A 27,960-nucleotide genomic window follows, 5' to 3' on the forward strand; every position below is an offset into this window, starting at 1 on the left:
TGAGAGCGGCTATTAATTATAATTAATTCGATTTCTAAACTATAAGCTAATAAGCTCAATACCAATGTCACGTCGTGATTGATGCACATCGTGATTGAAACAAAAAAAGGAAAAACTGACCAATTATTTTCTCAATTTTTTAAGCTTTAAAATGTGTTTTAATTTTGCGTGCATTTTCAGTTAGATTCTAAAATTATAATTAATTCGATTTCTAAACTAAAAGCTAATAAGCTTAATTCCAATGTCAGTAGCAAACACAGAACGGATTATGAGTGAATTGGGAAAACCATTTCTAAAAAAATCAGATTAAAAAAATACAAAAAAAACAGAAAACCAATGCCAAAATGCCGCATGTGAACAAAACAACCACTCGCGAGAAATGGAAATAGAATGAACTATGAATGGATTGGAAAAACCATTTGGAAAAAAATCCGATTCAAAATATCGAAAAAACATTAAAAATCAAAGTGAAATAGCCGCATGTGAACAAAAAACCACCAGCGAGAAAAGCGAATTTTTGTTCAGACACCGTTTTCTCACTCTACTTTAAAATTAGAGCAATAAAATATCATACCGCAAAACTACTCGCTTTTTCGCTCCACTTTCTGTTCGGCGTGACAAAAATCACTACTCCAATTATTTTCTCAATTTTTTAAGCTTTAAAATGTGTTTTAATTTTGCGTGCATTTTCAGTTAGATTCTAAAATTATAATTAATTTGATTTCTAAACTAAAAGCTAATAAGCTTAATACCAATGTCAGGTAGAAAACACTAATGACCATTGATAACCTAATTTTCAATGACTTAATGACCGAGCTTTATCGGTTTCTCCGGTCTCTTTTGCTTTTGACTTTGACAAAATTCACCACATTGCGTGATTGAATGAGTGAAACAATTCAATGTCCATCAACTTGAAAATGAGTGAAATAAGTCAGAAGACAAACGTGGAAATCCTGACTTATGTAAAACGAAAAACGTGATCAAAAGGTAAAGCGAATTAAAAAAAGGAGACCGCCTAAATAATGGCCGTTGAGACGCTGACGGCGGTTACTAATCACGCAAAATGAAAGAGTCAAGGTCGCAAAAGTCACTTAAAAGTCAAACCAGTCCAGCAAAAATTTTGCATAGAAATGACCAATACTTTTGCAATAATTGCTTCATACTTCGTTCCAGAGCAATTTTAAAAAATCTGTCACTTGTTACGGCTGCAAGTTATGTGACAGAGGCACTGGTAGGTTAAGATAGTGAACAATTTTATAAGTCATATGTGTCAGATGAAGAGGGGGGAGCAGTGATACCGTTCACAAAATGAAAAGGAGAAGATCCAAGAATTCAATGTTGAAAAGAAAATTCAAGTCGTCAAAAAACGACCAGAATTTCCCCACAAAAAATCATGTAGAAAAACAAACACAGCCGACAGATTGCCGGAAAATAGCCGCGATAGACGCTTGTGGACTACCATGAGTTAAAACAACTAAAGAAACAAGATTGACAGATCGACCACCAGCTTTTTAATAGACCACCAGACTTTTTGGGTTAGATATGGATTGTCATTTTTCAGAGACACATTTGCTCTAATGGAGCTTTTCCAAAATTAATATTCGATGTTAAACTCAATACTCTATTACTCAGGAATTAGGGCATATAAGTTTGGCTTTACTTAGATGCACACTATTGACCTTTAATTGGTAAATTTTCATAAAATTTAAAGTTCCATAAGTGAGTTCAGAAGCCATTTTTTCAGTGAGGTAAGTCACGCAAATGACATAAAAGCAGAAATGACGTCACGAACAAAAATTTTATCTGCAAAACAGCATAAGTCGCGGAAGACATTGAAAAAGTCAATTCCAAGAAGTCAGAGTAAGACGAAACAAAAATCTGTTAGAGGAAGTAAAAAAACATAGCCAGACAAAAGTCCTGACGTCCAATTCAGAGAAGTTTCATTGACAAAACAAAAAACTAAACCTAGAACGGATTACGAGTGAATTGGGAAAACCATTTCTTAAAAAATCAGATAAAAAAATACAAAAAAAAAAACAGAAACCCAATGCCAAAATGCCGCATGTGAACAAAACAACCACTCGCGAGAAATGGAAATAGAATGAACTATGAATGGATTGGAAAAACCATTTGGAAAAAAATCCGATTCAAAATATCGAAAAAAAATAAAACACACCCTATTACATAACACTATAAATATTAAAAATTTTCAAAGTAAAAAAATTACATCAATTTCGGCGCACTTTTCATTTAACATTTAGTAGTGAATGGCAACCACTTGAAGTCAGCCGCTGACGCATGTGAAAGAGAGAAACCTGCATATTGCCGGCCATAGCCGGCAGATTGCCAGAAAAGATCTGCCGTTGACGCGCTTGATGCACACCGTGATTGAAACAAAAAAAAAGGAAAAACTGACCAATTATTTTCTCAATTTTTTAGGCTTTAAAATGTGTTTTAATTTTGCGTGCATTTTCAGTTAGATTCTAAAAACACACCCTGCAGATTGCCGGAAAACAGCCGCCGTTGATTCCAATAAGCATAATTGGGATTGAACGAATAGAATATATTGAAAAAAAAAGATTTTTGTACAAAAATATTTTTTAAGTCCGATTTATTTTGATGGCATTTCGTAGTTGAACAGAGCGTACTTCTGTTTCTTAGAGAGAGGCTACTATCAACACCAATAAGCATTAGAGGTGGTAACGAAGACTTATAGGAACGACGTTCAAATAGCGGGCATCTAAAATTGGGCTTTATGGGTTTATCCCGTTTCTATTTCTGACTTCAATTTTTTATACCGACTCTGTTCATTTTGAATTGCTTTGCTTAGCAACTGATGTTCAAATTCACTTTTAGCAGAATGAGAGAAGAGAGAAACTAGCCTAGAGAAGTCAAAGATTTCACGCAAAATGTCGAAAAAGCGGCAAAATGGTAAAGCGAAAAAAAGTTTGACGAAGTAAAAAAAAATACGAGCGCAATAATAGCCGGCTGAGAAGATGAGGGCGGCTATTAAAAATCAAAGTGAAATAGCCGCATGTGAACAAAAAACCACCAGCGAGAAAAGCGAATTTTTGTTCAGACACCGTTTTCTCACTCTACTTTAAAATTAGAGCGATAAAATTTCATACCGCAAAACCACTCGCTTTTTCGCTCCACTTTCTGTTCGGCGTGACCAAAATCACTACTCCAATTATTTTCTCAATTTTTTAAGCTTTAAAATGTGTTTTAATTTTGCGTGCACTTCTTGGAGAGGTTAAAAAGCAGCAGGACCCAACAATTGCTATAACCTTGCTTGAGATCAATTAGAATAGTGAATATTTGTACGATCTTTTTAATAATTACGCAGGCAATACTTAATTTTGAACAGTCAAAAATGAATTTTTCCTCCGGTTAAAAGCAGAGATATCTGCCAAAGGAACTTTTTATACCTTCAGTTTCTCTTCCTCACTCAGAACGTAATTTGAAGAGATGTCTCTCTTTGACACTGCAATATCATTCAACTTTGTCTGCAGAGACTCCAGCTTCGAGTACAGTCGCTCATTCTTGTCACGCAGGTGCAACTGAAACACATACAACTTGCACTTAACTATTCAATATCATGTCATACGAGAACTCAAGTTGGCTACATCAGAACATCTTTCTATCGTATTCTGCGATCTGTTAATAACCAGCATTAGCTCTTTTGAGCTTGAACACGCACCTGCTGGATTCCAGAATGTCAGATTTTTCTTTTATGTACACTGTGCCAGATTTTATAACAGCCGACATTTTAAAACTCGAGAAATACGTGTTTCAAGAATGATTACGTTACTCTGCTGATAACGATCTTCTCAGCGGTTCTTGATAAAAGCCATATTCTAGTGACTTCATCAGTGTCACGTAACCTATACGTCAATCATCATCGTTGCAGCCACTTTTGGAGATTGAGTTTGTGCAACCCAAATGATTGTGGAACGACAGCCTAAATGACTGACAATACCACACAAATCAAAAGTGGAACGAAAGCGTGGTTTTTCTTGCATGTGGATATGCATAGACTTGAATGAAGGAACAATTTTGTGATAAGAAGCCCAGCCAACCTTCAAAGTTATGACACGATACGACTAAAGGAGACAGTAACCGATAATGTAATATTCACGGTCCATGCTAAAGCCCATCATATCATAAACATCAGAGTATGAAAGAACACAATCCAATTGTCAACTGATGATCAGCTTCAGAAGACGCTGGTGAACAAAAATGAGGCACTCAGAACGTGCAGAAGAATCATTTAATTAACATTCGTCACTTACACAGTACTGTCTGAGTTCATTCTTGTCCTCGTATTTCAGCAGCTGTCAAAAGTTGTACATTACGTTAGACGACAATTTTGCAGTTGATGCTTCTAGAGAGCAACAAAAACATCTGAGCAAGATTTAATTTGAATAAAATGGAAAGACAAAATTCTTATTTTCTTCGATTTGTCAAGCTTTACTATTAACATAGCCGGCAGATTGCCGGAAAATAGCCTCCGTTGACGCACTTTCTGCACATCGGGATTGAAAAAGAAAACGAGAAAAGAACAGAAATTGACCGATTTTTTTTCTGTTTTTTTTCAATGGCAAAAAAGTTCTAATTTGGCGTGCAGATTCCGTTAGTACAAATGTCAGCTAGCAAACACTCTAATCAACTTTGATAACCTAATTCTCAATGACTGAATGACCGGGCTTTATCGGTTTACCCCGTCTCTTTTGACTCTTGACCGTATTTACTAAATTGCGTAATTCAATGCATAAACGAATTTAAAACCCATTTAGCTGAAACAGTGAGTGAAGTAAGTCAGAAGACAAACGTGAAAATCGTGACTTATTTAAAATGAAACAAGATAGAACGGTAGCTGGGCGCTACCGTTTTATCTTGTTTTTGCAGACGAAAAGTCAAATGGGTCAGACGAAAAATCGGTCAAGCGAAAAATTGCTTTAAAAAAAGACCGACAGGACTAATATAATTGGTACAAACTTCGTTTCAGAGCAATAAAATGCAGACAGAAAGGACAATGAGATCATTTGAAAAGCATTTTGAAAACAAAACGAAAAACTCGAATAAACATAGCCGGCAGATTGCCGAAATAGCTGCGAAAGAATAGACCTGCGTGCCATATAATAGAGATAGAAACAGATACAGATCTAAATTGAAAAAAAAATCGACGCCGCTCAAAACACTAGGCTAAAAACATTAAGCGATAAATTAATAAAGCTTGTTAAAATTCATTCCACAGAAGCCTCTTATTAGGGACCTTTACTGCACATATGAGTTCCTTTGACCTCAAACAAATTCAAATTAAACTTAAGTTTTGAAGTGCAAAAGTCATTTTATTGAGTGAGGTAAGTCACGTATGATCAAAATCTAATCACGCAAATAACCTAAAAATTATCGCAAAATCGAGTGAGAAATGACGTCACGCGCGCAAATGCCGTTATTGAGAGGAAGAAGTCATTCAGAAAATTTGACTTTTTCAGCTTTGCCGTGTGAACAAATGTAAAACCAAAAAAGAGCGTCAGACGACGAAACAAAAAAAACATAGCCGGAAGAATTCCGGAAGCGACTCGAAGCGTCAAAACTTCACTAACAAAACTGTATTGCAGCGGAAGCCACTACCTTTTGTATTGAACTATTAACTCGCTACCTCTCCAGGTCTACTCTAAAAATTGGTGAAACCTAAACCACTGTCAACAAAGAAACAAAATGCAGCAAAATTTTATGTTATTGAAAACGTTTGGTAACGTTAAAAAACCCAAATAAATTAAGGTGGTCATAAACCCGATAATCTGAAAAAGCTGACAAGGTCATCAATAGTCCTCCAATAATTCATGATTCTAACCTCAAAAAGATCGCGAAAGCAAACGGCAGATAATAAAATTAGAAACTAAGTTAAATCTTTTGAAAAGAAAGCTCAAATTTAAGAATCAAAAAACACCTATAATTACACTTCTAATCACTGCCATTAGGACAAAAAACACAACACACACCTGTTCCTGGTTGTACATATGCTAGACAACATGATTTCATGCTAAATCAAAAATAAAATTGATCATAGAAAAGACATAAGCAGAATATTCAAAGCCGAAAAAACCTTTAAATTATTACCAAGTCCAGAAGAAAGCTGCAGTAAATAGTCATAAGTAGAAATTTTGGAAAAAGCTTGCTACCAAACTATCGGTACTGCCTTATGTTGAATGAAATCAATTGCAAACCAAAGAAATGACGAAAATCTAAGAAAAAGCTGAAATCATTCATTTTTTAAAACTGAAAAAATTAATTTACCGAAAACAAATGTAGGTGCCAGGACAACGCTAGAATGATACTAAATAGAATGTAAAGAATATGGGCACAATGTAAGGAACACCGTAACAAAATGACATTCTTGATTTTTGAAAGTTAAAAATTAATTTTAAAAAATCAAGAAAAACGAATACATTTCATTGTTCAGCATTCAAGACATAAAAAAGATAACTAGTCATCCGATACAAAGATCAATCCTCCTGAAGAGAACAAAAACTAGGAAAAAGCAAAATTCAGAAATACGAAACATTGAAACATTTTGCAAAAAAAAATGGTCAAAGAACTTTTAAGAACTTTTAAAGCATTTATGAAAAAAATTTAACGGTTTTCTCAAAACTTAACGCCAAAAAACGATTGAATTGTTATTGAAAAGAAAATAAAGCCCCTCATGTTGCACAAAGAAACTATTTCTTACAATTACAACCAAAATACAAACAAAAAACTGACGAAAATCGGAAAAAAATTACCAAAATCGGATACGCATATGTACAATTTTATTAAACAAAATTACATCGAGGTAGAAAGAGGCGTTGAGTATAGGAATTATCAAAGAGAAGTTGCCATATTAATTGATTTTTGACAAAAAGACGGTTAAAAGATCCAAAAATGATGAAATTAATAGAAAAAAAGCCAAAAATTAACTAAAAAATCAAGAATAATATGCCAATTTTCAACTTGAGACGCATTTTTAGGCTCTGCAAAACACTCTGGCATCAATTTCCGAGGTTGACATTTCAATATAGTATCGAAAAAAACTAAATTCTACAAGAAACCAAATTAAAAGCAAAAAAATTGGGCTACTTGGACGAAAAAACGGCTAAAAACGGTTATCTATATGTGCAATTCAGTCAAAAACTACTTTTCAAAGTCAAAAAGTCATTAACTAAACGCAGCGCATGATCAAAAAACTTCTCTCGCTTAGCAAAAATCTGTTCACCAAGACAGCTTTTCTCACTTTCGCTTTTAGGTCAAAATGCCGCGTGAACAAATCTACTTCCTGTAAAAAAAAAACATAGCCGGAAGAATTCCGGAAGCGACTCGAAGCACCAAAACTTCACAAAAAACTGAAGCCATTACCTTTTGTATTAAACTATTAACTCATTACCTCCCCGGGTCTGATCTAAAACTCGGTGAAATTTAAACCACTGTCACCAAGAGAAAGAAAATGCAGCAAAATTTTATTATTGAAAACGTTTGGTAACGTTAAAAAAGTCTGAAATTTTTAGGATGATCAAAAAACTGATAGCCCGACAAACCTGACAGGGCCATCAATTGCCCTCAGATATTTAATGATTCTAATCTCAAAAAGATTGCGAAAGCAAACGGCAGATAAAAACTTTTCAAAAAAGACAGGAAAGTCAAAATTATTCAAAAAAGAGTGCTCAAATTTAGGAATCAGAGAACCACAACAATTAGATTTCTAAACACGGCAATTAAGACAAAAATAATACTTGATTCTTCCTTGTTGTATACATTCTAGACAACATGATTTCATACTAATTCAAATATTAAATTAATCATAGAAGAACAAAAGCAACAGAATAATATTCAAAGGCAAAAAATCGTCTAAAAACAATACCAAGCCCGGAAGAAAATTTCAATGAATAGTAATAAGTAGAAATGTTGGAAAAAACTTTCTAGCAAACTGCCAGTACTGCCCTATTTTCAATTAAATCAATTGCAAACCGAAGAAACCAAGATCTAAGAAAAAGCTGAATTCAATTTTTCATTAAATTTTTTAACAACTGAAAAAATCAATATAACGAATAAAAAAGTAGGTGCCAGGACAAAACTAGAATGATACAAACGAGAATGTGAAGAATATGGACTCAATGTTAGGAACACCGTAACAAAAAGACCACCTCTTGATTTTTGAAAGCTAAAAATAAAATTTACATAAATCAAGAAAAACGAGAACATTTCATTGATCAGCATTCGAGACATAGAAAAGACAACGAGTCATTCGAGACAAAAATCCAACTTGCTGAACAGAATAAAACAAGAAAAAGCAGAATTCAGACATACGAAACAATGAAACATTTTGCAAAAAAGTGGTCAAAAAATATTTAAGACTGCATTTATGAAAGAAATTTATCTGTTTTTTCAAAACCTTAACACCAAAAAATGATTGAATTTTCATTGAAACAAAATTAAAGTCCCTCGTGTTCCCCAAATTACTATTTCTAGTAATTAAAAGCAAAATACAAACAAAAAAATGAAAAAAAATTGGCAAAAAATATTTTGCCAAATATGTGCCAATTTCGCATTTATGTGCCAATTTCGCATTTGAAATATGTGCCAATTTCGCATTTGAAACGCAATTTCAGGCTATGCAAAATACTGTGCTATCAATTTCCAGAGTTTACATTTCAACATAGCATCAGCATCGATTAAAAACTATTTCTACAAAAAACCAAATTACAAGCAAAAAAACTAGGCCACTTAGACGAAAAAACGGCTTAAAACGGTTATCTATATGTGTCATTCAGTCAAAAACTACTTTTCAATGTCAAAAAGTCATTCACTAAACGCAGCGCATGATCAAAAAACATCTCTCGCTCAGAAAAAATTAGTTCACACTGCAATTTTACTCGCTTTCGCTTTTAGATCAAAACATCGTCTGAACGAATAGTACTTCCGGTAAAAAAAAAAAAACCTTAAGAAAACCAATACTCCTCTTCGAGTCGTAAAAACCGAGAGAAAACCAATACTCCTCTTCGAGTCGTAAAAAACCAAGAGCACCGCAATATAGCTACGCTCAGCTTACAGCTTCGCAGCTATAAACAGAAAGAAACATAAGTTTAAACGCGAACAAAAAATCACAACAGAGAAAGCGAATTTGTTCCAACAGTGTTTTCTCAATAGAAATAAAGGAAAAAATAGCCAAAAACAAGAAGATTTGAATATAAAATTGTAAATTTTTTATTTCCTGATATAATAACAATGAAAAAAAACCTTCTCGCGTGGACTCGGAAATCATAATGATTGATACAAAGAATAAAAATTTTCTTTGATTTTGTCTCGAAAACATTTCGCTGTATGACATCAAAACTGTAATACACTAATCATTCAAAACGTCTGCAAGAATAGGGTGTCTATTCAGTTCCCAATACACCAAAGAAACCTTATATTAGCATTATAGTCTATTCAAATCTTTGAAGCAGAAAACAATAGTTAAAACAGAAAAGCTTGAAAGAGCCGCACGTGAACAAAAAATTTGTTCAAAACTCAACCTCTCGATCTATCAAAATTGGCGGTCTGCATGAAATACCACTCTTTTTTTCGCTCCGCTCTTTACTTCCTGCATCAATTTTACCCCAGAAAGTTATTAATTTTTAAAAACTCCTTGTCCGCTCGTAAAAAGACAGCACACCAATACAATTCAAATTTTCCGAATTATCAAAAATGGAAGCGCGATAAAAAGCTGGCTTAGCCGGTGAGGGCGGCTACTAATAATCCATTTAGGAAAAAAATAGCGCATACGTTCTCATTTTTGACTCTCTTCGTTTCTTCTCTTAGGGATTGCACATCTGGTTTGCCTGCTGTGCTCTCGGGAACCAGGCCGAGTTCCTCCTGCAACCTCAGAATTCTACTTCTATACTGCATCTCCAGGCCCTGCAAAGAAAAACTTCTGGGTTAAAAAATGATTTAAACTGTGTCAATTTATAGATAGCATCTTTTGGTGTGTACATAAACAAAGACTTGGTTATCACGAGTACTAACTGGTATCACGAGAATTTGCGTGCAATTGTAGACTAAGAATGGTTAAAATGAGTACTTAAGGTAAAGTATGAGTGCTGGCTGCTGCTAATTTTACGATCTAAAAAGAACAGAGCATATACCAGAAGATTTCGACAAGTATAAGATTGCCGAATTACCGGCCAAATATCCCTGTGGTAAAGATCTGATCAATTTTGCGAGACACGTTCCAAAATTTTAACTCCTTAAAGTATCTCATGAAGCATTACTACAACTAGCTTTCATTGCATAGCCGTTCTTTATTAACCTTAAAGGGGTGCTCATACCTTTGAATGAGAGAACTATTTAGAGAGTGAGTCAAGGTATTTATGGTCGGTCAGAGACATAAAAATAACCAGTAAAATAGCACTCAAACGAAAAGATTATCGAAAGGTTAATGATGGGCCCAAAAACACCATTGTTCTTCGAATATGTAAATTACGTCTCCTGTTGTTGTTGTAGCTGTCAGCCAGAGCTGCAATTCGCAGGTAATTTTGGCGAGAAACAGGCGCTTATTGCCGTTTTCAACTGGTACCCGTTGCATTTGTACGATAACAATAATAGATATATTAGTAGTAGTGTGTGACTGTCTATCCACAACTTGCTTGTGGTGCCGCGACCTTTCTGCATCTACGCCATAATGAATAACATGCAGTCCCCGGGTTAGGGGACAGGACGGTCATCGTCAACATCAGGGGAAAGTGGCAAGGAAAGCGGATTATTCAGCGCATTGTGCTCGTGTAGGACTGATGGTATTAAGTCTAGCCATTTCACTACCTCTATTGATCTCTCCCAGAGGTCAATCACTTTCAGGTCTGTGGTGTTCTGAATGCAGTTGAAAATGTGGTTTAAGTAATGTGGCGCTACATCACATTTGGGACAGCGTTATCAACATTTTCACAAATCCTACTCAAGTAGAGTTTAGCAGCGGACATCATCCAATTCTCAGTTGTGCTAATCGGATACCTGCAATTCGTGGCAGCGTTTGTTCTTTTGCTATCTTTGGTGGAGGTGTACATAGTTGTTTGCTGTCTTTGTTCAACTGAGTATGGACCGTGTACTGTGGGTCGGTCGATACTTTTGAGCGCATTTTTGTGTTCTTTCCGATTTAATTGATCTTAACTGTTTGTGTATTGTTTCACGCGGTCTCTATAAGTATCATTAAGTGTCGGTCTCATGGAACGATAGCTGGACGATAACTGTTTTATGATCAGCACGATGGCTCTGATAGCCGCCGGGTGGAAATTGCTCGGCTAATATTTCTCTGAGCTTTAACAAGCAGCATTTCACCCTCCATGAGTAAGTCATTGATGTGAGACAATTTTACACCGCCAGTAATTGCTCGAAGAGCAATGTTTTGTTGCGCTTGCAGGTGGTTCCAGTTTGTATTGCTGATTGTGGAAGCCCCAATGGGAGCACAGTAGTTCAGGATGCTCCTACCGATAGCCCTGTAAGTCACCGAGAGTGTCTTTTGTGCAGCCCCAGTCGTTACCAGCAACCTTTTTCAATATGTTATTGCGCTTTTGCAATTTCTCTTTGGTGTTTCTTACATGTTCTCCAAAATTGAGCATACCATCGAAGGTAACACCCAGTACTTTGGAATTTCCTGGTGAACTGTTGATAGTTAAGTGTGGGTCAAACTGGGCCTCCTTACTATAGGTTGTGAACAGGTGCACTTGATTTTTCAGCTGATAACTTAAGTTTCCGGGATTCTATCCAGTCGTGTAAAGTACTTAGGTATGGCATTATCATGTCACGTAATTTTTCAACCTGCGGGTGAGATGTAGTTAAAGTAATCTCATCAGCGTGAGACGTGATGTTTATCTTTCGGGGGTAGAGGCAGCTTGCTCAAGTAGATGTTCAAGAGCAGTGGCAATAATACACCACCTTGGGGGACACCATGTTCGACTTTTTTTTACTTTGATTTTTTATTGTTATATTCTACGTAAGAAAACCTTCCCTGTAAGTATGAAGCGACCCATGTTTTAGTGCTATTCGGTAGTGGTGCCCCGAGTACAACTCTCAGTAGTAGGTTGAGATCAACAGTGTCGAAACCGGCGGTGAGGCCTAAGGCTACTAGTAGAGAACAGTTGCAGGGTTTTTATTATATTGTCGGTAACAATATTGAGAGCTGTTGTCGCGGACTGCTCAGATCTAAAACAATGCTGATGTTCTTTTAGTGGATATTCTACAAAGTTAGTTTGCAATGGGGAGAGGAGTGCAATTGGTCTGAAGCTTTCAGATTCCTCTATGGGGTTTCTCGGCTTGTGCAGGGGGTATAACCCGGCCAACTTTCAAGATGTTCGGGACTTCTGCACTGTTTACAGAAATGTTCATGGTGTCAGTGAGTTATCTCACTGCCATGGGGCCTAGATGGTGTATTAGGATTGGCGCTACTCTATCTGGGCCGAGCGCCTCACTTTTCTTTGTGTCTCTCATAGCTTCTTTCACTGTGCTACACTTAAAGATTCTGCCCTCTATTTCCAGTTTCCTTATTGTTCTTTGTGTATTTGTTTTGTTTTTCATATTTCTTGGGGTGTGAAGTGTATTGTTCGTTGAACTTGTTGGCGCATTTCCTTGGATCATGGTGAGGAGTAGTTTTCTTAGCGTCAAATTATATGGCTCTACATGCAGGTGGTTTAGCGTTACTTGACAAAATTCCTTTAACTGTTCGCCAGAGTTAAGAGCAGTTACCTCTGTGACTTATGTTTGTACAAACTCGATCCAATTTTTGGATCCTTTCAGAAAGCTCTACTGCTTCGCTGAGAAAATCAGCAAACACTGTTTTAATTCTTCCTTGTGGGATAAGCTTTCCAGCTGCTGCATTTATGGCTTTCCTTAAGGGCTTTTACGCGTGGTAGAAATTTGCTGGCCTTTAAAGTATCTTCAGTTTTAGTACAATGTCGTCTTTAAAACTTGCCTAGTCAGCTTTGCGGAATATGATGCAAGTTCTTTGTGGTGTTGAGTGTGATGAGGTCACAGGTGATGAATAGAACTATTGGTAAATGGACTGAGCCTAATGCGTACTCCGTGCGCCAATCGATGTTCATTGCTATGCTTGAGCTGGCGATCATGAAAACCGGGGAGCTTTTACAGGAATCAGTTACTCTTGTGCTGGCTTTTTCGTTTAGTACTACATCATTAGCGAGGTCTATTTCACTTGCAATAGTTTTTCTTCTTGTGTCTTCCAGTAGCTTCGAGCGCCAGAGACTGCACCCTCCACCTTTGCCTCTTTCTTTGGGCCTATTTTCTTGGAATATGCAGTAGCCAGGTGGGATTTTGACGGTAGATTTTACATTGAGGTTCGTATCCCGGATGGCAGCTATTTGGATGTTATTTTTTTACATCCGGTCTATGATGTTCTCTAGTTTTTGCGTGAGACCATTAGAATTCAATTGAAGAATCTTGGTGTTGTCGTGAGTGGAGAAACTTTGCCTTGTATTTGCTTCTATAACCCGGCCAACTTTTAAGATGTTCGGGACTTCTGCACTGTTTACAGAAATGTTCATGGTGTCAGTGAGTTATCTCACTGCCATGGGGCCTAGATGGTGTATTAGGATTGGCGCTAGTCTATCTGGGCCGAGCGCCTCACTTTTCTTTGTGTCTCTCATAGCTTCTTTCACTGTGCTACACTTAAAGATTCTGCCCTCTATTTCAAGTTTCCTTATTGTTCTTTGTGTATTTGTTTTGTTTTTCATATTTCTTGGGGTGTGAAGTGTATTGTTCGTTGAACTTGTTGGCGCATTTCCTTGGATCATGGTGAGGAGTAGTTTTCTTAGCGTCAAATTATATGGCTCTACATGCAGGTGGTTTAGCGTTACTTGACAAAATTCCTTTAACTGTTCGCCAGAGTTAAGAGCAGTTACCTCTGTGACTTATGTTTGTACAAACTCGATCCAATTTTTGGATCCTTTCAGAAAGCTCTACTGCTTCGCTGAGAAAATCAGCAAACACTGTTTTAATTCTTCCTTGTGGGATAAGCTTTCCAGCTGCTGCATTTATGGCTTTCCTTAAGGGCTTTTACGCGTGGTAGAAATTTGTTGGCCTTTAAAGTATCTTCAGTTTTAGTACAATGTCGTCTTTAAAACTTGCCTAGTCAGCTTTGCGGAATATGATGCAAGTTCTTTGTGGTGTTGAGTGTGATGAGGTCACAGGTGATGAATAGAACTATTGGTAAATGGACTGAGCCTAATGCGTACTCCGTGCGCCAATCGATGTTCATTGCTATGCTTGAGCTGGCGATCATGAAAACCGGGGAGCTTTTACAGGAATCAGTTACTCTTGTGCTGGCTTTTTCGTTTAGTACTACATCATTAGCGAGGTCTATTTCACTTGCAATAGTTTTTCTTCTTGTGTCTTCCAGTAGCTTCGATTGCCAGAGACTGCACCCTCCACCTTTGCCTCTTTCTTTGGGCCTATTTTCTTGGAATATGCAGTAGCCAGGTGGGATTTTGACGGTAGATTTTACATTGAGGTTCGTATCCCGGATGGCAGCTATTTGGATGTTATTTTTTTACATCCGGTCTATGATGTTCTCTAGTTTTTGCGTGAGACCATTAGAATTCAATTGAAGAATCTTGGTGTTGTCGTGAGTGGAGAAACTTTGCCTTGTATTTGCTTCTATTATCTTAAACCAAGAGCAGCGCGGACAGTCGAACTTGTTGTTCCATTGCTCTATGGACTGTAAGTTGGTGCAATTCAGTTGTTCCCATCCTCCAGGGTCACAACCGATGCCGTATTGATTCCAGTTGCTAGGGTGATAAATAGCACAAGGCGTTGGGCCGGGTTTGTTTCTATGCCGCCGATGGTGAGAAGCAGGGCAAATTTGTGTTTCCCAGCCAAATGCATACTAGGGACCAGAGAGACTGGGCTTGCCTGATCCCGCTGCAAAATGCCGTTTCTCGCAGTCAGTGTACAGTGTGTATGGATCCTGGGAGCGGTTGCCCAATCGTAGTTCTGCCGCGTAGAGGCGTCCGTACTAGGGTATTCACGTCTCCTCGGCAGCTTCGGTAAACTGCAGACTTAAAGACTATTATGTTTCTAAAAGAAATGCTCAGCTACATAACGCCCTCGGTCTTTACCAGTGTATCCCGTTTAGATTTCAGAAAACTGCATGAGAAAAAGAGGATTATAATAAATACCATAAACTTAGTTTGGGAGTCTGAATCATTCAAATGATTGACAAAATCCTTGCTTAGGAAAGTAACAAGATGTCACACACAAGCAGTCACAGAACGGTATAAAAAGAAAACTAACCAAGTCGGATTTTGGGTGCTAAAATTTTGACGCAAAACCCGACATCAGATGAGACAGGAAACGAGAAACTTAATCGAAATAATTCCGGAAACGACTGGAAGTCTCGTACAACTTCAAATCTGGAAACAAAAACACCAATAAGAGCGATACAGAAAACAGAGAAAATCAGACGTAGCTGGCAGATTGCTCGAAAAAAGCTGCCATAGCTTTATAGATCTTCAGTCTCTCAAACAAAGCTGCGATAGTTTTACAGACCTTTAGTCTGACAAAGATAAGTCTGAAAAGAAAAAAAGACCGAAGAACAGAAATTTCTATTTTTTACCAATTGCCGAGATGTCACATTTCGACAGAAGACTTCTTTTTATTAATTTTTGTGATGTTGTAATTTGATTAGGTATTTTTTTACAGCATATTGCAGCTTCTACTGGCTGCTCCCTAACTAGCTTCAATTAGAGTTACAAAAAAGTTGACCTTATCTCATTGAATTAAAGCTTTTTGCGATTGAGTAAGTCGCGTGTGACAAAAATTTTAATCACTGGATTGCGCAAAAAACTCGCTCTACTGAGCGTCAAAATGACGTCACGCAGAATGAACAAAAAGCGAATTGAAGTGAGCGTGACGTCATATCAATGTAACGAAAATCTGACAAGGCAACGAAAACAGCAAGCAGATCAATCAGCCTAGATGATCACTAATGCCCCAGCCAACTGCTTACTAAAGAAAACGAACTTTATACTTGATCATAACAAAAAAATTCAAAAAATAACAACCGGGGAAAAATTAGGAGAAAAGCCAAAACTGTCAAATTTATTAAACTTTCATTGCAAATTGCAACTCAAAAACAACCAAGTGTAACAGACCATGCAACACAATTAGCTTTCGGTTATCAAACAAGCAGCAACAGATATTAGAAAAAGATCACAAGCGTTACATAGTAAAAACAAAAGAAAACGAAAAAAGAAAATTTACCTAATTTTTTAAAAGTTCCCCATAAAAATCTAATATGCTATGCAACCCAAAAAATATTTTCTGAGCACAACCTTAAATGTTGCTTCTGCTCGATCGATGACCCCCCCCCCCCCCCCCCCCAAATACACTGCAGACAAACAAAACATGAACAGTTAAAAAGGCCAAAATTAGGAACATAGAAAAATGTTGTTTCAGAAAAGACTGCACTCTCTTTAAAATATGCTTTCCTCCTGGAGACAACTCCCAAATAGCTCAAAATGAAAAATTGGGCACAAAAACTATCGCAGAAGGCAAAAACAGTAGAAACATGAGAACTTAAAATACAGACAAAATTGTGCCAAATTTTGATTACATTTTATAAAGAATTTAAAATTCATACCGATTAAATAAAAAATCACTGAAACCAACAGAAAAACCAACTTCAATAAAAACTGCTATAAAAATGAAGAACAAAAATGCTGTACAAACGCCAAAGACGGCAAAAAAGCTCAAAAATGCATCTAAAAGAATGATGTTTGATTTAGATGTCCAAAAATGCATCCAAGCGTGCACTTATCAGCTAATATAAAAAAAACTTTTTGACCGCAGTTGAACTCGAAATCGAAAAGCTGCTATGAACATACCTAATGTGAACAAAAAAACTCTATCTTTTCGTGCGACCTTTGTTCAATAATTTTACCTAAAACCTTGAGGCATTTTCACGCGAGGCATGAACTTTAAAATCCGATTTTGTTACGATTTTTTTAAAAAGCATAGTATCACCGTAACTCCTCTTCGAGTCTTATAAACCAATAGAAGGCTAATAGTAGCTTCACTCAGCTATAGCAGCTACTAGAAACAATAAGCACAAAGAATTGCATAAGTAAAATTACTAACACATAACCGACTATTGTCACGCGAATTGCTCTCAAACAACATATTCGTCAGCACCTAGCGGCAGCTTAGAAAGCCAGTTATAACTGAGGTCAGCAATTCTTCGGTGTGTTTTGGCAAATCGCCCTTCAAACCATGAAATTATGTTTCAAACAGTTTGTAAATCGCATAATGCAGAGATACTAGTGAGCCTGAAGGATCTATGAGAACAAAACGCCTTCCAAGCTTTGCCTGTTGATGCCGTTTCGAGGTCGAAAAGTCAAAGGCGCCAGACAAAAAATCGGTCCAGCAAAAAAACTCGCATAAGAAGACCGCAGGACTAATATAATTCCTACAAACTTCGTTTGAGAGCAATTTTAATAGCTCCAGTCAGCTATAGCAGTTAAAGACGGCACCGATGCAATCCAAATTCTGTGGATATAAAAATAGGAGCGCAACTATAGGCTATTTGGATGTTGCAGTTATTATAATACGTCATTCAGTAAATGGCTTAAAGAGAAAAAATCAAACAACATAATTCTATTGAATGCGACAAATTGAATGGGAAAATTTTTTCGTATGTTCCCCCCGCTTAATAAGTACATATTATTTGCACCTTCCAGACGCATATGCCAAATTTTTACATAATGAAGAAAATATGGCACGCTCTGTAACTAGGGCGAGCAGAACGTGCTGGTGGCAAAAACGTAAACGGTGTCAAATGATCAGAAAAGTCGCAATGACTTGCACCTCTCCAAAACTTGCGACATCGTTTTATGGTCAACAAAATCTTCAAATTGCATTCAAATAGTTTAATTATTTGGTGTAATTTTTAAGAGGTTTAACAGATCAGGCTACCGTTAAACGAATTCCTCTCGAACTACACGCAAAGATTTGGCTTTCGTTGTAGCTAGCTAGCTAGCTTCGGTAATGTGAGGCCAGTCGCACTAGGTAAAAAAGGAAAGAAAAGTGAGGTCATGAGTAGAAAAATAAAGGAGATCAGAACAAAAAAAAAATTAAAAAATTATCGTGCAACTCAGCTTCCTTAATGCTCTCAGGCTTTAAAAGTTATCCCGCTAAAAAGCGAGTGATAAACATTCCGAAAAAACGGTGAACCACAATTTTTGCATTAAAAAGACACAACTACAGTAATTCCCCATTTTTCGTGATTAATACCAACTTTTTCGTGATTAATCAAAAGCTCGCACATTTTAAACTTTAAATTACACACTTCAATAAATCAAATCTCTACTTTTGAGGGTGCAGATGGTCGCGTTCTTAGAAATACTCATTTTCGAGTAGAAAAACAACCAATATGTCCTCAACAAGACGGCTCGTAGGAGCCTGTGCGTAGCACAGTATGTTCCAACAACTCTCAAGGTTGCGCAAACATCCATTGATTTCTGTAAATGTTCTGAAAGCAACTTAAAAGCATTGGAGAAAATTACTTGTTCTTGTTGAACCAAAAATCATGCCGTCGTTTTCCGGCCGACAAAAACGAAAACTCTTTAAATACATTCTAGAAAGATAAGTGCAGTACAAAATGCAAGACAGACACAAACTAACCATACAAACAAACAAATACCACACAACCGATTATTTTTCTTTTTGTCAGATCTTTACTGAAGTTCATCACGTTCAATTAGGTCTTCTTCGGTTTTTCTGAATTTCACAAGGTGTTGATTGGTTGAGACAAATGTATCGGTAATTGTAATTTCGCCATTAAACTTTGAGTGAAACCTTCTAAAGTTTTTCGACAAATTTTTGACTGATGTCTCATGAGTATAACAAAAATATTATTGTTTTAAAATATCGCAGATATTACCAGCAAGTTTCGAAATACCCAATTTGGATTTTGCAGAAGTTTAAAGCCGCAATTTGAAAAACATTCAAATGAAAGAATTTGAAAAACATTCAAATGAAAGAATGAAAGAAAAACATTCTTTGAAAAAAAAAGAAAATATCAACAAAGATTGATTTTTTGTAAAAAAACATTTTTAGGTGCAATTTATTTTGATGTCCTTTCGTAATTGAACATACTCTTGTCTCTCAGTGCGAGGCTACAGGGTCTAGTATCAATACCAATAAGCATTATAGATAGTGACTAAAACTTATGAGGACAAAGTTCAAGTACCGGGCATCTAAAAAAGGGCTTTATCTGACATGGGATAGGCTTTATGGGTTTACCCCGTTTCTATTTCTGACTTTGATTTTTTTTACGGACTCTCTTCATTTTGGAATGCTTTGCTAAGCAGCTGCTGTCAAAAACATTTCACGCAAATTGTCGAAAAAGCGGCAAAATGGGTTAGGCGAAAAAAAGTTTGACGAAGTAAAAAAAAATAGGAGCGCTACAATAGCCGGCTGAGAAGATGAGGGCGGCTATTAATAATTGTAAGTTTTCTGATTTTTTATGAATTCTTGAAATTTTTTGCACTCTGCCCCTATTTTTGTCTAACATTTAAAGGAACCAAATCACCATTTAAAGGAACGCATAATCACAAAAACAAATAAAACCCCGACAAAAAACTTTCCGGCAACTTTTTTACTGACCTTGACCCATGGTTCGCATCGCTATTTATGTTTTATTTTCAGGAAAACTAGTTGTGGACCTTTTTAGGCAATTGCATCGGTAATTGTAAAACTGATATTAAAATTGAAAAAAATTGATAAAGTTTTCCCAGAAAGTTTTAACAAAAATTAAGTCATATTTGATGTTCTTTGAGCATAATGGGCCAAGTCGTTTTTTCCAAAATATCGCAGATTTTGCACCAGCTAGACTTAAAAAACACAATTTTGGTTTTCCACAAAATATATTCAAAACATTTCAAACACAATATGTAGTAATTTGAAACAGCAATTTGTAGCGAAGTAAATTTTGGCGATTTCTGACAAGCAGACTGCCTCTACTTGCGTTTAACAGGTCGAAGAACGTTAAAGGCTTTCCATAAAAACTCTTATTTGGTAGTAATGAAGAAAACCGAATATCAGTAAATTTTAAGCTTTGGCATTTTTACTCTTCGGGGTATTTCTGGAAAAAATTTTTAAAAACTTTTAAGTGCACTGAAGAAAAGAAAACCATTCAAACACACTATTCGCTTTTTAGCTCAAAACTTTTACACTCAGTGATTTACAGTTTATCAATTTACAGCAACGCCCACAGCCTGGAAAGAGATTAATTCAAGAGCAATTTCAAAATACAAAAAAAAAAACAAAAAAAAATATGCACATTTTTATTAAATTTTCCAGATCAATATACTCTCATTTTTTATATTGCACTTTACTAGTGTTTTGACTACAAATGTGAGCGAGAAATGTGAGCGAGAAATGTGAACGAGAAATGTGAACGACTTTAAATTGTAATTGCATGCATAACAAAACAAGTACCCATAGCGCAGTTAGTATAGCACTGTACTCTCAATCTAAGGATCGGTGGTTCGAGCCCCCACCATGTCAAAACCCGCGAAGCAAAATCCGTATTCTGAAACATGTGACTTGAGCAACGAACCGTATGAGGGTAGTTTTAAGCTAAACTAGCCCGATTTAGACTAAGATGACTTATATATAAAATTATTAGAGTAAAAGAATACATTGAATGGTTTAACTTTAAGGCCACAGTAAGGCCAAATTACGTCACACATGAGCTGAATTGACCTCTATTGGCTTACAAAAGGCTAGCAGGTCCTGTCTGGCCTTTTTGCCGCCAGTGTTACTTTAGATATCTTAAGATACAAAAGATTATTGTTATGTGTGATCGAATAAGAGCTTATCGTTGAAAATTACGTATTGTTGTCTTGAATAAAGATTGTTCTTTTAACGTTTTCCTGTCGTTCGAGCTCAGGACGTTATATAGCTTGAATAACTAGAAGTTATTTCGAACGGCCTCTGAAAACAAAGGTGATAAAAATAAAAAAAATATTTCCACGCTTAATTTTAATACCATTTTTAACGCGGTTTTGAAAACACTCAAATGGTTAGTTTTGACGAAAAAAGAATTTTTTTGCTAAATTAACCCTCAAAATTAGAAAAATACGTTTTTCTGCTTTTAGTTTCAGGTTTTCAAAGTTGATTTCTGCAATTTTTAGAGCTCTAAATTGCCTGAAATCTTCAATTTTCCAATACCTGATTTCTATTGAAATTTTTGGTCAAATTATTTAAAATCGTTTTTTCCCGGTTTGAAACAGTAGAAAACTACTCGTGACAATCAAAACTCCCTTTATCCTAACTATTTTTACTACCATTTTCTCCGCTTGTTTTTATCTTAAATTTCAACGCGATCTGAAAGTAATCCACTTTGACAAATTTCGGACAATTTTTTATATAAATCAAAACTAGATCATAGAGGCTAAAAAATGTTTTTTCCCTTTTTCTACAATGCGTAAACAAAAAGTGAAAAATTGTCTGAAGAAAAAAGCCAGACTTGCATATATATATATATATATATATATATATATATATATATATATATATACATAAATATATATATATATATATATATATATACATATAAATATATAAATATATATATATACACACACATATATATATATATATATATATATAAAAGCCAGACTTGCATATATATATATATATATATATATATATATATATATATATATATATATATATATATATATTATATATATCCCCATTTTGAAAAAATGAAAAAAGTTGGAACAGTAAAACCACACTCAACTTACAATTTTGAAGCTTAGATATTTAACTCAATATACGCTTGCTTGCCTGATTCAAATATTAAAAGAAATTCACTAAGCACATGACCGACCTCGCTTTGAGTGGATGGCGCGTTAGCGTTCAAAGTTCCGCTGAAAAGATCTATTAAAACTTTTTAACTTGCATTTTTGAGTATAGCATTGCCGGCAGGTTGACGGAAAATAGCCGCGATAGACGCTTTTGGCCTTCCATGGAACTGAAACAACTGAAGAAACAAGATATACAGATTGACCACCAGTCCGTTAAAAACCACTAAACTTCTTGGGTAAGTGTCGTAATGTCTTTTTTATGAGACACATACTTTCTACAAGGAAAAGGTCCTAAAATAGCTTTTTCAAAATAAATATTCGAAATCAAAAACTCAAGACTCTGATGCTCTTAATTAGGGCATATACGTTTGGCACTACTTAGATGCACACTATTGATCTTTGACTAGTATATTTTCATAAAAATTAAGTTAATCAAGTGCGTTCAGAAGTCATTTTTTGGTGAGGTAAGTCACGCAATTGACCTAAGAGCAGAAAAAATGACGTCACTCACACAAATTCTAACTGCAAAGCAGTAGAAGTCACTGAAATTGAAAAAGTCAATGGTCGCAAGAATCATGGATGGAGACGACGAATTAAAAATATAACCGACTACCGTTACAGTAACGGGAAGGTATCTACGAAGTGGCTCTAATATTTTGTAGACATTCAGATGTACTCTTCTGTCAGTAAGTATAAAACTGTAGAACTGTGAACAGCAGACTCATTCAGAAATTCCTGCCAAAGTCAGAGAAGTAGGATCAGCATTTACCCGAAATGGCAATCTTCAATGGCCAGTGATATAAAGTTGGTTTAGTGAATCAGGGTACAAAAAAAAACAATTCATAAAACTCCATCATTGATCTTTTAGCTTAAAACTTTGGGTGCACGGGGACATGTCCTTGCAGGCCTGAACCATGCGCAGAAGTCAAATGCGTCAGACGAAAAATTGATCAAGCAAAAAATCGCATAAAAAAGACCGACAGGACTAATATAATTGCTACTTCGTTTGAAGAAAAAACCACGATATCCCCAATAATTGCCGCTATCGCTTCGCGGCTATCAACGACTACTATAACTTACGAACTAATACAAAGATACTCATGAGTTAGTTCACCTGGACTTGAATACAAAAACCGTGGTGACACGAAACTCCAAAACTTTCTAATACCTGTCCGAATGCGTCATTCATGATGGGGAATGTTCTGCACCGACTGAAGTGTGTGCTGACTCTGAGAATAGTGGCCAACACTGATGGGTCGCAGTGAGGCCGCAGACACGTCATCACTGTTGTCTTGCAGTTCCCGCTCATCACGTCCATCAACAGCTGCGACAGCTTGGAGTCACTGAAATAAACACAAACACATCTATTTCCACCCCGTTCTGATAGACACTTATTTAGTCCACCAAATTTTGTCAAATACTTTACTCTTCTGTACTTTTGTTTTTGCTTCCATAATTCAATAACGAGATTTCTGGCAAGAAATAATGATCCAATGTAGCCAAAGCGTCGTATTACAGGGCCACTTTTTTTCTCGCTCACTTATACATTCCACGCTGCTAAGATCCACTTCGAAAACAATACCAAAAAACAATTACAGCAGCAGTAAGACTGAAAAGCCAGCAGCTGAAACTTTATCAGCTGACTATTAGTCAATCTGTGTACGAATCAAGAAGTTAAAAATCAGAATCTTCAATTATTTCACGCAGCAGTAATCGACAAAACATGATTTCATTTGTTTTTGAATGCAGGAGAATGCACGTGTGACTAACCCGTTATCAATGACCCGTTCCGGTTTCTGTTCATTAGCTATGTTTCCGACCATACGACTGAGAGCGAAGAGACCCTTATTCAGAGTAGGGCCCTCTCTCAGCCTCAGTTCCTGCGAGTCATGAATCAGCTTCTCAGCAGCCGGAAGATCAACAAACACCAGTCGAGATCTATTCGGGGCGGGATTGTCACGGGTAACCTTAAAGGAGTAAATCTTCAATAGTCTCCTTATTCTAATTATCCAAAACAGATGTTCAGTTTCAATATTGGAAACTGAGATTTCAAATATTAATAGCATGTATAGAATGAATGTCAAAATTAATATCCAGCTATTCTCGTCAACTGGACACTCTAATTTATTCACACATTTCTTTAAATAGGTATTACTTAATATTGCACCCAAAAATAACAATAGTTGCCTCTAACAGCGTAGGTTCAGATTTTATGGTTTTAGTTGCAAAAATTCGATAACTTTTTCATATGACGGAATGGGGATCTAACGTCAAATGATAATAAAAACTTACTAAGGATACTTCTATTTGAAAAATGACAGAAGAGTATGTGTGAGATAGTCCATAATCAGTCTGCACTTGTGTTCGCCTTCCCCAACCATCTCTGAAAGCCCTTGTGGCCTCTCCGCTTGAATTCACAATAGCCTTTTGCAGACTTTGCACAGCGAAGCCTTCGTCGGCCGTTTCCACCACTTTCAAGAAGTCTGTCTGCATTTTGGGAATTGTGAACAGGTCCCGCACTTTTTCATTGTAGACCTCCACCATCGATATTAAAACTTGGCAATTTGCTTGAATTTTTGTATCTGAAAATTCATTAATATAAATACTTGGATATGATATTATGTTTTCATCAGCTGAAAGAGTCTCATGCAGGAAGCAAATTTTTTTCCAACATCGTAGTAATTTTTTGTACGTAAACCCACTAGCCCGAAGGCCCAATTTAATGATTCTGCTTTGTATGAGAAAAAGAAAAAGGCAGTGCAAGAACTGAAAAACAACCCAAAGCATTGAACGAAAAATTTCAAAATTACTGACTTAGCCTCTAGACGATTACGAGCCAACGAGAAACAAACTCACAAGGTGGAAAAAAATAACAAAATTCAAATAAGCATTTAATTGTCGATAATTTTGGTTGTAAAGCATTGAAAACCAACGTTTCCTATTAAAAAACTAGAACGAATCCATGAATAACGTGATTTCCGACAAATTAGCCAAGCACGGGTGAAAAACAAAAGTTCAAAATTTAAAACTATCTTGGTGCTATATTCTTCAAAAGCAACATTTATTTTTGGCATAAAATACGCATTGAACCAGATGTAAACTTGAACATGCAAACACTGCTTATCGGCCGTTCAACCCAAAAAAAGTCAAAATGATGAAATCAGTATTAAAGGAAAATCAGTATTAACTTTTGATAAGCTCAGACTATAATGACATCAAAACCAACTTCTTGTTAATGAAATCTACCAAACAATTAATATGCACATTAGCAGAAACATTGCTGGACATAAGGAGAAAAAGAAAAACATTCCCACATTCAAAATCAGTTTTCTGCATGAAAAACCTACTCAACAACCCATCATAAAGTTTTGATCAAAGTATGATAAGAAAAAGTTGATTCGTTCTGGGCTTAAAAAGTGGCACAAAACTGATCCTCAATTGAAGACTTTCCAGCACTTTCACCAAACAGCAAATGACGATAAACCGACAAAATGCTCTGGAACAACAGGCCGGGCCCATTTAATTCAAAGGTGTTGTAGCCTAGATAAACTTTTATGGGTGCTCAAAAAAACCGACCACGGAGAGGTTAGAACCGTCAACCTCCAGCATGCTGGACTGATCTATTCAACTCGGCTATCAAGGTCTTGTAACAACAGATCTAAATATCAGTTTTTTAGCGAGACCTAATTTCAGAGTAACAGAAATTTAGATAGCGCAAAGGCAAGCGTGAAGAAGTCACTCGAGAAGTGAAATCCAAAGAATGTTATAGAGCAAAACGTTCAAGCAATAGTTTTGCATAAACACACACAATTGAATGCACACACATACAAAGAAACACACAAACATACAAAGAATGAGGATCTATTCTGTTTTGTTCAATCCCCCCAGTGTTTTTACGGCCCCAGTTACAAAATTTTGTTGTTCAATAGCACGTTACTATGTAAAAAAGCGTGCACCTCCGGGGCATAAAACATAAGCCAACTAAGCTGCTGGGGGGGGGGGGGGCAAAACAGATGGATCCAAAATTAATTCGAACTTTGTTTGACAGGAATTAAAAACATCTAAAGGCATCTGACGGACTTCATCACAATTTAATGCCCGGGCTTTACCCGTTGATCCGGTTTCCAAACTGAGAAGTCTAAAAAAATTGTTATTACAAAAGAAGAAACCAATTCAATCCAATTTCTGCATGACTGTAAAAAACTATGAACATGAGAAGGGCCCCTGAGAAGATGGTGGCTAGTGAAAAATTAATCGCCATTAATTTGAAAGTGAAATATAAAACACACGTGCCACGATTCATCGCAAAGGGTAAAAAATGCAGCCTAGAACTATTTACTGTCCCTGGATGATCACTTGATACTCACATCACTGACACCTACATCAGGTTTTGAAAACTTGAGAAGAAGGAAGACAATAGATGACAACAAAAAACAACAGAGAACAGGTAGCTGCAAATGAATTTTTAAAATCTTCGAAAAATAAACAACTTGTTGGGTTTTGAAAATTTAATCAGTATAGATAAAGTTCTTCGAGAAAACTGACTCCCAAATTTTAGCTTTACAAAAGTCTATGATTCTCAACTATTGTTTTCAGAGACGAAAAAAGACCGTTCCGAAAAGTTCACCAGGGATATCAAGTTGATAGAAAAGAACTCAAAAAGAAAAAAATTTTCCTTGCCATGGAAGACTACCAGGGCCACCATTTAGAAAACGAAGACCACAAAGTACAAAGGTAAGAGGATGCCATTGAAGAACAATATTCTGAAAAACACAATTCTCCACTTCAAAATGTCAAAATCAGTGGGAGCTTACACTTGTACTCTCAAAACACTAACAATTCACCAAACAACCGACACATGTTAAAAATGACGTCACGTATACATTCAAGCAGAATGTAAAAGACACCAAAAAAAACGCTCTAAAGCATCTTTGCACGTGATCAAATGGTTGTAAAAAAACGAGGAAGCAAAAGAATTAAATGAGAGGAGAGTAATAATAGCCACGCTATAATTTAGAGAGCGCAAAAATCAAAATTAAGTGTGAAAAAGTCGGAGGACAGGAGCAATAAACATATAGTTGTCAAATAGAAAATAGCCGCATTAGCTTCGTAGATCTGCAGTCTCAAAAGATGGTAAAAGAAACCAAAAAAGCAACTTTTTAATGTCCTGAACTGTTGTATTCTAAGAATATGCTTAACTTAATGCTGATTCTATTAGCTGCCCATGAATACTCTTCAGTTGGATTGACACACAGTTGATTTGGCCCTACCTCTTTGAATTAAAGTAAGGAAAAGCCAAAGGTTTTGAGGACAAAAAGTCAAACATTGCCTGTATATTGCCGGAAAAATGCCGCGATAAACGCTTGTAGCCTTCCATGGAATTGAAACAACTGAAGAAATAAGAAAGACAGATTGACCACTAGTCCATTAAAACCACAAGACTTGAGGCCACACGTGATTAAAAAATTAATCACGCAGAATAAAAAACATGGCAGGACAAGTCCTGACGTACAATTCAAGGAAACTTCAATGAGTAAACAAAAAACCAGACCTATAACGAAATATGAATGAACTGGAATAAGCATTTGGAAAAACATTCTATCAACAAAATCTTTAAAAAATTTTTAAAAAATGGAAACGAAAATGCGACATGTGAACAAAAAACCACTAGCGAGAAACGAATTTTAGATCGAACCCCGTTTTCACTCTCATTAAAAATAAGAATATAAAATTTTCACGACGCAGAACCACTCGCCTTTTCGCTCCACTTCCTGTTGCGGCTTGACAATATCATTGCTTGAACTTGTATTCAAAATTCGTGAAAATGTGTGAACAGAATGTGTGTAAAAACAGCCGGACTACCTCCGGAAACGACTCGGAGTAGAAAGCTGTAATAACACAACAACGCAAGGAACTAACACAATGAACTGAAATAACAAAATGAACCTCCTAATTGAAAACGCTAACTAACTTGAAACAATAACGGCAAAATAACAATGGAAAAGAAACTGAAAATAAAGACTGATAATAAATCTGATTAAAAAAATTTCACCACAAATTGCGG

At 36.1% G+C, this 27,960-nt stretch overlaps 1 protein-coding gene across 2 annotated transcripts in view; it reads right to left on the minus strand.

Annotated features, from left to right (window-relative positions):
• LOC142345712 (uncharacterized) overlaps positions 1–27,960 on the minus strand; it is a 77,095-nt gene that overhangs the window by 41,994 nt on the left and 7,141 nt on the right. Inside the window, exons 3-8 of one of the 2 annotated variants that reach the window (XM_075397979.1) lie at positions 24,189–24,478; positions 23,667–23,863; positions 23,065–23,239; positions 9,805–9,936; positions 4,293–4,334; positions 3,429–3,560 (exon numbers count right to left, since the gene is read on the minus strand). In XM_075397979.1, the coding sequence (XP_075254094.1) occupies positions 3,429–3,560; positions 4,293–4,334; positions 9,805–9,936; positions 23,065–23,239; positions 23,667–23,863; positions 24,189–24,478 (968 nt within the window). The remainder of the gene's footprint in view (positions 1–3,428; positions 3,561–4,292; positions 4,335–9,804; positions 9,937–23,064; positions 23,240–23,666; positions 23,864–24,188; positions 24,479–27,960) is intronic. The other variant, XM_075397980.1, reaches the window with a different exon arrangement.

This window comes from Convolutriloba macropyga, chromosome 9, assembly GCF_964194025.1.
Source record: "Convolutriloba macropyga chromosome 9, txConMacr16.3, whole genome shotgun sequence".
In the NCBI taxonomy this organism is placed as follows: domain Eukaryota; kingdom Metazoa; phylum Xenacoelomorpha; order Acoela; family Convolutidae; genus Convolutriloba; species Convolutriloba macropyga.